This window comes from Cottoperca gobio, chromosome 1, assembly GCF_900634415.1.
Source record: "Cottoperca gobio chromosome 1, fCotGob3.1, whole genome shotgun sequence".
Classification (NCBI taxonomy): domain Eukaryota; kingdom Metazoa; phylum Chordata; class Actinopteri; order Perciformes; family Bovichtidae; genus Cottoperca; species Cottoperca gobio.
In genome coordinates, this window is record NC_041355.1 from 24,268,501 (window position 1) to 24,279,260 (window position 10,760).

The 10,760-nt window shown below is 41.6% G+C and overlaps 1 protein-coding gene across 5 annotated transcripts in view; it reads right to left on the minus strand.

The window, feature by feature from the left end:
- Positions 1-3,722, minus strand: part of sorcs1 (sortilin-related VPS10 domain containing receptor 1) — a 133,296-nt gene extending 129,574 nt beyond the window's left edge. For all 5 annotated transcript variants that reach the window (XR_003832806.1, XR_003832809.1, XM_029439693.1 and 2 more), the window contains exon 1: positions 2,792-3,722. Coding sequence is in view for 3 of the 5 variants with exons in the window: in XM_029439693.1 (XP_029295553.1) it covers positions 2,792-3,505 (714 nt within the window). In the remaining 2 variants the exon portion in view is untranslated. The remainder of the gene's footprint in view (positions 1-2,791) is intronic.
- Between the last annotated feature and the right edge of the window lie 7,038 nt (positions 3,723-10,760).

Here is a 10,760-nt window from a genome sequence, read left to right on the forward strand (position 1 = left end):
ATGTGGAACAAAACGTGATTACATCATGGACTTTCAGTGAAAACTTTGCCCAAATTGTTGTACATTCAGAGACTTTTCTCTTTCTTTCTTTTGCTCATATGTCAATACAAATGAATATTGCAAGCACAAACAAGGGGCATTGCACATCCACTCAAGCCTGAGGGATCCCATGTCTCCACGTGTGCAGTCTGCATGCCGCTCTTATTAAAACATGTTCACATCATTTACTAAATTCAGTGTGTATATATGTTGTACTCATAGTACATGTGTCCCTGTATTCGCTGTACAAGGCTAATATGACTCATGTCATAATTATAACCTTCAACCAAATCTGACCTACAGGCTCCCAGTAATGTGGGATGGATAAAACACAGGTTTAGTCTTTTCCTTAAAGGTTAAATATTAAGAGCAGCAAAGCCGTTATCTGTATCCTTTTCACTTTGGCTCTGTGGCATGTTGTTGACTCATCTGTTTATTTATACAGCAGCTCAGATCGTAAAGACCGAGGACGTCTGTTCCTGCTTATAGCAACAACTCTACATATTTAATGCGAGATCCTCTATTCTCGCACGCCTCAAGTAAGTTGTTTGCGTCAACTGAAAGAATAGGGGCAAATTGTTTCCTAGTTACACAAGTAGCATCTTTTCCCATCATAAAATCAAACAGGGCTGCTCAATAGTAATGACTGTTTTGTTTCGAGGGTAAACACAAATTGGCAGAAGCAGGGAAACAAAAAAAAGCTTTGAAATTGTAAATGTTTCTGACATTTTCAGGATTTTTCTTCCCCCATTGCCTCCACTGTAAGGTCACTTTTTGTCGTGAGCTACAGTAGTCTGTCAGACCCACAGAAACACCTGAGGCACAGGATACAATTTCAGTCTGAAGCGAGGTGGAGGGCATGGGAGCTGGTGATACGTGTTTGACTGTAATTGGCTTTGTTACAGACAGGGCTAAGTGGTGTGGGTGTAACAATGAGCTGTGCAGTTGTGGAACAGTCAGGACAGTGACTCAGGACCACACATTTTACAGGCTTTATCTGTTTTATGGCTTTTGATTCTCATACCGTGCTAATCATATTTTAACTCTGAAGAAGAAGAAGAAGAAGAAGAAGAAGAAGAAGAAGAAGAAGAAGAAGAAGAAGAAGAAGAAGAAGAAGAAGAAGACATATCAGTGCTTGCAGCAAATGAATACATTTGAACTGCGCTCCAGTGTTTTACTGCCCGCAGACTTTCTTCTTCCCATGTTAATTAAAATTTAAAGCAATATTCTAAATTGCATTTAATGTAGGTTTGGATTATCTCTTGGGATACAACATAAAGCATGTTTGTATAGATTCTGATTCATGCTCATATTCAACAGATAAAAAAGCGTTCTTCTCTTTTTCTCCTCCTACGTCCAGCATGTGTTGTCTATGAAGAATGAAGAATGCACAAAATGCTGCATAAAAGGCAGCTGGTAAAACAAGTAGTAAAATGTGTTGGACCTGCGCTGAGTGACACATCCAGCAGCGCTCACAGCTACAATGTAGAGGAAGACACACTGCACAGTGATGCTCCAAGCAGACAGGCTGAAGCTGAGATAGAGGCAAAATTAAAATAAAATATTCAATAATTTGGCCTTGTAACATTACCGTAACGCCAACTTTAATCTGTTTCTCGCACTTTGTGTTTAATTTACACAGAAGTGGAGGAGATAAAAATAATAATTAATGGCATTAAATCCATGGGTTGTGAATCATCGTTACCATCTCTGGTTCTAGAAAGTCACGCGAGGATTTGCTCTCAATACTTCATTGTCAAATGAATATATTTGAATCTGTTGGATTTACAAACGAAAGACATTGTGTGTCACATTTCACTCAGCTTTTTGTCCTTGTATGTGATTGTGTACCAGCTACACAATGTTACACCCAGCCCTAGTGCAGCTGCTGTTGGTGATTTGGATATGTACACCACCTTCATGTTGAACTGAAATTCAGAGAAAATAGTTGAACAACTTACAACCTGCTCTAGAGTCAAAACCATGATCTACCCATTCCTGCAATTACATGAAAGGATCTCAGGCCAACAGCAAAGAGGCTAAGAAGCCGGAGCTGGAGGCCTGTGGCTCAGGATACCGAGCTTCAGAAATGAAGGAGGACGGCTGGAATTGCTTAACCTCTCCCACAACCTACAGCGCTACTTGAAAATCCTGCCCTCTGGTCAGAGACGCTCCGTGATCAACATGAACAGCTTTAGCCCGACATCAGTTCAGCTGCTCATACTGAAGAAGCTCCTGAAATAAAGACCCCCCAACTCTCTGTACTCCTCCCTCCCTCTGACCACACCAAAGGCCTGTGCATTTTAGCTCTAATTTCAATTTGTAATACAAATAGGGTGGCTTAGATCATTTCATCATTATAGAATACAACCCCTGGGATCATCTTAATGCTGTTGTCTACCTGTGTTGTTGCAGACACAGATGTGAAGTGAAAGACAGATGTGTGTATGGCAGCAGGTGATCATTTTATCAAAGAAGTGTGCCTCTCTTTTGGACTCTCATTCCCCTTTCCTCAGTCACACACACACACACACACACACACACACACACACACACACACACACACACACACACACACACACACACACACACACTACAAACACACACATTCATCTTGCATCACACACAGATTTGGTTCCTCTCTCTTGAGGTGGTGTGTGTGCCCATCTGACGGGCCGACATACACGCACATAGGGAATCCTCTGTGGATTATGGCCAGTGATGCTTAAAGTGGACATGATGAATCACTTACACTGCTGTTCTGGCCGGACCAGTGCACCATAGCCTGGTTGTGAGATGAATCCCCGGTCAAAGCGAACGTTGTACTGTTAAGTTTGAGCTCATCCTGCCTCGGACCGCCGGCTCTCCGCTCCTCTCCGCTCCAGCGCAATTCAGAGCGCGTCACTCTGCGTCCAGCCGCCGAGCTCGTGCCCTCTCCCGGTTCTTCACTGTGGGCTGAACCGGGGGGTCTGCTTTCATCATCACCATCACTGTTCCTTCTGGCGCGCTTTCTGTAACGGCTGGTAGAAGTCAAACCTGCACCAGCGCTCTTCTGACTTCTTATTTTGGCATTGTAAACTTTCATCTTTGCAAACTCGCTCTCAACAATTTCGCCTTTTGCGTGCAGGTTGTCTATATTCCGTTTCAGCTTTGGCTCCGTGTATTCCGCACGAGCTGGATCACATTCAGCGGAACCAACTGCGCAACGGAGCCCCAGACTTTCGGCATTTGCAGCTCCGGATCTCCCTGCCCCATCTCCGTGTCCAAAAACTTCTCCCTTTAATCCTGTTGCGGACTCACTTATGTCGAATTTCAACAGTAATTCCTGTGCACGCCACTTATTGCCAGGCTGGCATGACCTGCAAGTTATCTCAGCTTTGGCGGGATGAAGGAAACAGAGCATCATCAAAATCAAAAACCAAAACGCACTGTGCCACTTTGGGCAAAATATGACCTCCCTCTCCATTGCTGGCGGCAGAGAATGATGCTGAGGATGCAAGAAGTCCTTTTCCCCACTCTTCTCTCTTTACGGGGTGCAAATTGCCGATCGGCTGTGGAAGAGGAAGTGCTGCGCAAGTTGTGGCGTTGCTCAAATGCAGTGTTGTAAAAAAAAGTGGTCCAAGTTGAAGGATTTGATCAAATGAAGCCCCGCACGCATGGGGGAGGAGCTGAGGATGGGAGATGGAGGATAATGTTGGACTGACTTTCTCCATCTTTGTTATTTTTCACCATATGGTCGGCTGTAATTAAAGCTGTAATATAGTCATTTTCTTCTTCTGCTTTTTTATTTCTCCTCAAAGACACATTTTTTTCAGAAGCTATTCCTGGTAGTTTGTTTTTTTCTCCTGGTGCAGATTTTTTATCACCAGCCTTCCTTCGGGGAAAGTATATCACTTAATTTAGCAAATGAAACAGAATAATTGTACCTATGATGATCCTGTTTAGAATCAATCATTGTAGGTCTGTACAGGGGCTTCCAGTAATTGGAACATATTAATATGTTTCCAATTAAGTGCAGTGTCAGGGATGGTGGCTACTATGACTTATTAAACGGCAATGAAGAATTCAACAGCTCACAACGGAACATGAGATTTTAACACAGCACCTCTACCTGCATGTATTGTGCAGCCGATCTTGCGTCCCTCCGGCATGATACGATGCCATTGCATTTATTGTGTATGCATCCGAACAGCTGAGGGCAAGCTGCAGAAACACCAGTAATGTCAAACATGCAGTCTGGACTAAATAATGAATATTTAAATACTTTGTAAACAAAGATACATCATGTTTAACTGCATCATCTTGTCCCAACAAGCAGCCAGAGAGTCTGGAGCGACAGCAATGAGTGTAACTGGTGGAAACAACAAGGCCGGAAGTTCATCTCCTTGATATCAGCCCTGCAGCTCTCCGTGTTTAATGGCTGGAGGTTATGGTGATTGCTGATGAGTACAAAGGGATATACAAATGGTCACAGACTACTAAACCAGCTGGCTGCTTTCTAGTTCACAGCAGAGGATGCTCTCGAGAGCATATAAAATGGGCAGATTGTGCCTTGAGAGGTGATTCATTTTACCTCAAGGAAAACTATCTATAGGCTTCTACAAATTAATATTAACGAGTAAAGGATTATATAATTAGAGTGTCATACATCCTGTTAAAACTTGATTGGGCTAATATTTTCTCCTAAGACATGTTGCATCGTGTGTTTTGATGTGTGCTGAATACAAACACGTTGGGTTTAGGACAATAGTCGTATGTTCTCAATGACCCATCTGTGGTGATTACAGCTCAGTGCTGCTCATTCTGCCACATTCACTCTGTCTCTGTTGTCAGAGCAAGGGACTATTTCCTGAGGATTTCTACCATGATGCTACCTTTTTATCTCCATATGAATCATTATGAGGTAATTTCATGGTATGCATGTTTTTATCATAACATTCGTGGGGATGACATAAATTACATGAAAATGAGGTTATCAATGAAAAACAATGCATTCTGTTGCTTTGTGTTTGTTATTGGTGCGTCATTATCATTATCATTATCATTAAATCAGCAGAAACGTCTTTGTTTCCCAAAGCGAACACTATTACTGTTATTCCATTAATTTCCATCAAATTGGGACAGCAGCAGAAGTCTGCAGTGTCCTGATTATTTGTTTTTATACAAACAATATACTGTTCGGACCCAAAGCAATGTGTTTCTGTTTGCTTCTCCAGTCTGACTTTGTATATCAGTCATTATCTTAGTTCTGGATGTTGTTACCGGTGCCATACAGTGAGCATGGCTCGTCTGACTGTAGTGGTTTTTGTTTTACCACATTAATACAGTACAACTCCTTTTAAGTTTATCTTCGGTAGACATTTTCATACCTGCAATAAAGCTACCATAATGCTTTTTTCAGAAAAAGAGACTCTATCTGAAGTACACCTCCGGACCAAAGATAATAATACCTCAACAGACCTAAATAAATAAAAACATGTACAACATTTAACAAGCATATGTTTAAAACAACATATTGAAGGTGAATGAGATGGATGAACTGGCACAGTAAGTCAGGGTTCAGGATATTTATGTTGTTGCTGGTTTGTGTTGCTTGCTTGTTTTCTTCAGTATGAACTGTTGAGGTGTGTGTGTGTGTGTGTGTGGTGAACACTGGGGTGGAAAGCTAGACTGTTTTTAGTTCAACAGTTTATTGATCAAAGATAAGGGGTGGGACTTGATACAGTGTCCGCTGCTTCCTACTCCATTATTGTTTTGTTTTCTTACCTATATTTTCTATTTCCATTTTTATGTTTTTACATGTTCGAAATAAAATGTATAAAAAAAAAAATTCTGTCTGTCTGTATGTTGGCTGATGAGCGACACAACATTCCTGTACGTAAATGCCAAACGAGGTTAGAGGCCATTTAGTGTCTCCATTACACAGTTTTCCCAAATGAGAGCACAGACAAGTTGACTTTTCAACCATAAAATGTCCCATTTAATTAAAATATCTAAGGGATCCATATCAAGATTGTTGCATCTGATCCAACTTAACATTTGATTTGGTTATGGCCGGATCTGAGACCCTTGAAGATCTCTATTCTACAGTCTCCTGCATCCAACTGCATCGGCATAGCAACATAGACCAACTTCAAAAGTATCCACATGGCTGGATACTACCAGAGGTAAGAGAGGAAATATGGTTTTTCATAACGTTGGTGAAACGACCCTTTAAATTACACTCTGATAATGAAGTCCGATTACACCCTCCCCCTTTTTTTTGGGAGCGATCCTCCCCAGCCATGTCCTATCAGAGGCATTAAAGATGATAAGTGTTGCCTCTCCTCATGGCACACAGCATTAAGCAGACATATTGTATTGAATTAATGGTGCTGCAATGGACAGAGACCACATGGCTCGCAGACACTTATCAACCAGTTCTGTGGTGTGTGTGAGTGTGTGTGTGTGTGTGTGTGTGTGTGTGTGTGTGTGTGTGTGTGTGTGTGTGTGTGTGTGTGTGTGTTTGTGTGTGCGTCTCCTGTCCCCGCCTGGACTCACCATCCATTCACAGGGAATCAATGTCCTGCCAATAGCAGAAATGGATTTTTGAGGATGTTGCAGAAGGCAATATGCAGGCCTGAGCTGTCTGATTTGTTCATCCCCCCCTCGGACTATGAATCCACAACAAGCTTTGAGAAATCTTTCTTGAGAAAAAATTCTTGTATGCAAAGGTGAGGGCAGAGAATATGAACTCTGGCTTCACAGAAACTTAGTAAAGAGAGCATGATTGAAAGCCTTTCTAGAGGCAGGTGGTGCCTCACAGTTGCTCTGTACTTTACATACAGTATGATACCAAAACATGTTTATTGACATTTACAAGTGCTGTGGCTTGTCTGGCTGTTTAGACTATATGTAAAAAGAAATACCCTCTAATCTCGCATTCCTTGTATGAGCTTATTCGTCTTTCAAAGCCACTGCTTCATGTTACTGCAGTCCTTTGATCGAACCGTGACACTGACTCATAAAGTGTCTTCTACACAACTTTTACAACATCCCCCCCCCCACCATCAGGATACTCCTCAGCCCACTAAAAGCTTTAGAGCTTTAACACAAACAACCGTGATGTTCTTTTTTTCAGAGCCAAAACATTCCATTTTCTAACAAAAGAGCCCGAGACAAAAGAAGCCAAGTAAACGTAGGAGCACACCTTGTGTTGTAAGGTCCAGGTGAACAAGTACCAGAAGAAAAGAGGAAGAAAGTAAAAAAAAAAGAAAGAAGCCAAAGCAAGAACGAAGGGAGGTGGGGCGGGCTCTAAACGACTCTTTGGCTGTGTTCAACTCAAATTGAAAGTTACTGCAGATAAATAAGTTTCCCCCTAACATAATACTTTATTGGTATTCCCTCATAGCAGAGAGCAGACATGGGGTCAGGAGCAATCAGCTTGCCGTGGGCTCCCGGAGAGGGGTTCAAAATCTGAGTTCAGCATCTTTCAATTTCCCAAACTTTTTGGCATGTTTGTGTCTCAGCCTGCCATTAATTGCAAAACCGTCCACCCATAACAATGTGAGCTGCTGAGATATAAACTGCAGCCTAAATCAAAGCCAATCCTTCACGAGGCTAAAAAAGAAATAGACCAGTGGTTACTCAGGATTCCATTTCCAATTCATGAATTGAATTTCAAGCGGTGTCCCAAATTGGCTGAGCCTGACCGCAGCTCTGCTCTGTATTGTCATGGCATTTGAAAAGCAGTAATTGGATAATCCATTTAAAGATGCCGATGAAGCCCCGGACGTATGGCAGTGAAGGATCTCCCCACTGAATGTGGAAAGTGAGTAATATTGAATACGATGTACAGTAACCTTGACAGGATCAATCCAGCTGTGCTGTGTGTGAATATCCTCCTGTCCAGCACTTCTGCACAGAGATTCCAAGTTCACTTCTTGTCTATTAGAGATTACTTGTTCGCAAACAGTGACTCTTATTTATTCCCTTCCCACGGGACTTTAACTTTAAGCAGTTTATGCCTCACTGCCCAGTTTCCAATGGTGCTTTTGGGGCTAAGTTTCAATCTTTATTGCTCTCCTTAATTCACTCAATGCAAAGTTAAAAGCCACAAATTGATATTTTCTTGCAGTAAAGCTAATAGGCCCATGAAGCAACTCCTGTGGCTTGTTGAAATTGTAATTGTCAGTGAACAACAGAGGGAGAAGAAAGGATTTCTCTGTCTATTGAAGGAGGCATTTCACTACACAGGGACTTCATTCATACGGTTTAGGAAATGTGCATATTGTGCACACAAAGCCAGCTCTCACCAGCAACATTCAGATTCTTCTGAGATGTGTTCTGCCTTCCTAGAAATCTCCCCCTTCCCCTTCCTCCTGTGGGGAAATTAGTCTCCCTTAAAGTGCTGGTGATTGGACACATAATCAGCTGTGCTCCTAATGTTGAGAGCAGAAAGTGAATCCACCTGCTGTTTACTCACTAGGTTTTATTCAGCCACAGATAAGCCGGTGGCTTGTATTCATCAGGCGGGCTTCTATTCACTTCTTTGAGAAGAATACAGGCATAGTGGTGAGAGCACACTTTTTGAAGCTGTCACTGCGGTTTCCTGCTAGAATCTTGAGTTCTCATATCAACATCAGCCATGAGAGGGAAGAAAAAGGTTTGAAAAGACAGGTAAAGAGGAAGAGCAAGATCCATCTTCATCCATTTAAAGGTCCAAATGAGTGACTGCTTTAAAAGCTTTCCTGCCGGGGTTGAAATATTAATATTTGCTGCTCAGGAACATTACAAGTATCCTCGGAGTGAGGTAACTATAATTATTAATGAATCTCATTTTCAGGCCACTATACTGGATGTTCAAAGTGTCTGCGACCTTCAGAGGGAAAGCAAAGCACAGTGTCGCCTTCTCTTAGGAGTCAGTAGACTAGAAATTAACAATCTGTTTCAATTCTCTTATTGCAGTTGGAGCTCATCTTGCCGATTTGTTTATCGCAGCAGCAGTTGTGCTTTAGATGACTTATTCATGAACATGTGGAAAACCACGTCACTCCACAAGATGTCACAATTTTTTATAAATAGCCTGATCAGGCTCTTTTGTACTCGATGCTGCTTCAGGGGAGCACAGTGCCACTTCTCTGTTACAGAGACACATTGGTAGGGTAGGCATGAGCCAATAAAGAGAATAAATAAGGTTGTACAATGACCTCAGAACATTTAGGCTTTAGAATAGTGTGTGTTCCTCTGCTCCTCATCAACCGTGTGTTTAGCCACAGTAGGCAGCAGTTGTTTTAGAAAAAATAAATCTCTGATAAGCCCACTGCACACAACATGGCCGACAGTCAGAGTTAGCGACTAGCTAGTGAACATTTAACATTTAGCTAAAAAGCTAGATGTTTCCCTCAAAGACTTGGTCAAGATGAAAATAAAGCCAAAACTAAAATAAGCATTGGATCTGCATTGGGGGCTGGAAACATGACTCCAAATGAATGCTAATGTTGCGCAGCTGTGTCTACTGAACGTGTAAATAGGCAACTGTTTGCTAACACGTTCCCCATAACATCTTTATAGGGTGATAATATGTCAATGATGTGTTTACAGCTTGCTGTTGCCCTCAAGCAGCCAAAAAATGTTCTTAACTTTTTAAATTGTCAACAAATCTCATAAAGACACCAAAACCAGCAATGTTATACTTATCTCTATATATATCATACCACAGCAGGTGAGACTAACTGAGCACACCTTGTTGACCTGAGAGGGCCTCTCTACTCTGGCAGATTAATGATCAACATATGTATATGTTTGTTAAACAACACATGTTTGAGTATATACTGCAGTTGACAGATAACTTTTCTTTCTTTCCTGAGGTTGAAATTGCACACCACATGCACCTCCATGCAAAGTATATTTGCAATTGACCTCACATCTGAGCAGAGCCCCCAGCCTAAGAGGATGATTATGAGAGGATCTGTGGTAATGATGCCTTTAAGTTTCAGTGCCCTCTGCCACCCAATCAACTTTGACCTGAGGAATAGTTTGCAATGGAAGTATTGTGAACAGTTCAATTAAGCTGTAATTTGAGGCAGAGGCCGCATAAAAATTGCAAAACAGTGGGTGGTCTTTGACTTTAGTTTGAGAATGTCTAATAAGCAGTCTGACTCACTTCTCACCAGCTCCCTGATGTGATATACCGCTGAATCATGGCAAGAATAGGCAACAGAATCTTACTGTGCTTATGATTTATGACTGGACCCTTCAGAGTTCAGAGAACGATGATAAAGAAATCATGTTTTTGATGCCTTACATGGGCAGTTAGATTCAAAACCACCTATTTCAAGTCCACAAAAACCACATATATGTTTTACTACTTTGAAAGGGGAAGGCTGGATGTTTATTGAGATTTACTTGGTTGCTTCTGGCTAAACAGCTCAAATGCAACTCCCTGGCTTGTGTTGAACATCAGAGACATGTACTTAGAAAATCCTCTCCAATATCTTCCATCTTTGCTGTATCTGATATATTGGCTAGAATTAATGGAAGTATGCTGGACTGGATATTAGGACACATCTGTTCTATCAAGCGACATGTTCTCCTGGGGATTTCTATAGCAATGCTTCCCTTAATGAACTCACTTAGAGAGCGGTGAAAAACAGAAAAAATAAGATTCCATGAATGCACTACATTGATAGTAGGAAAGTGAATAGAGTCCACCATGCATATTTATGACTAAATAGACACCC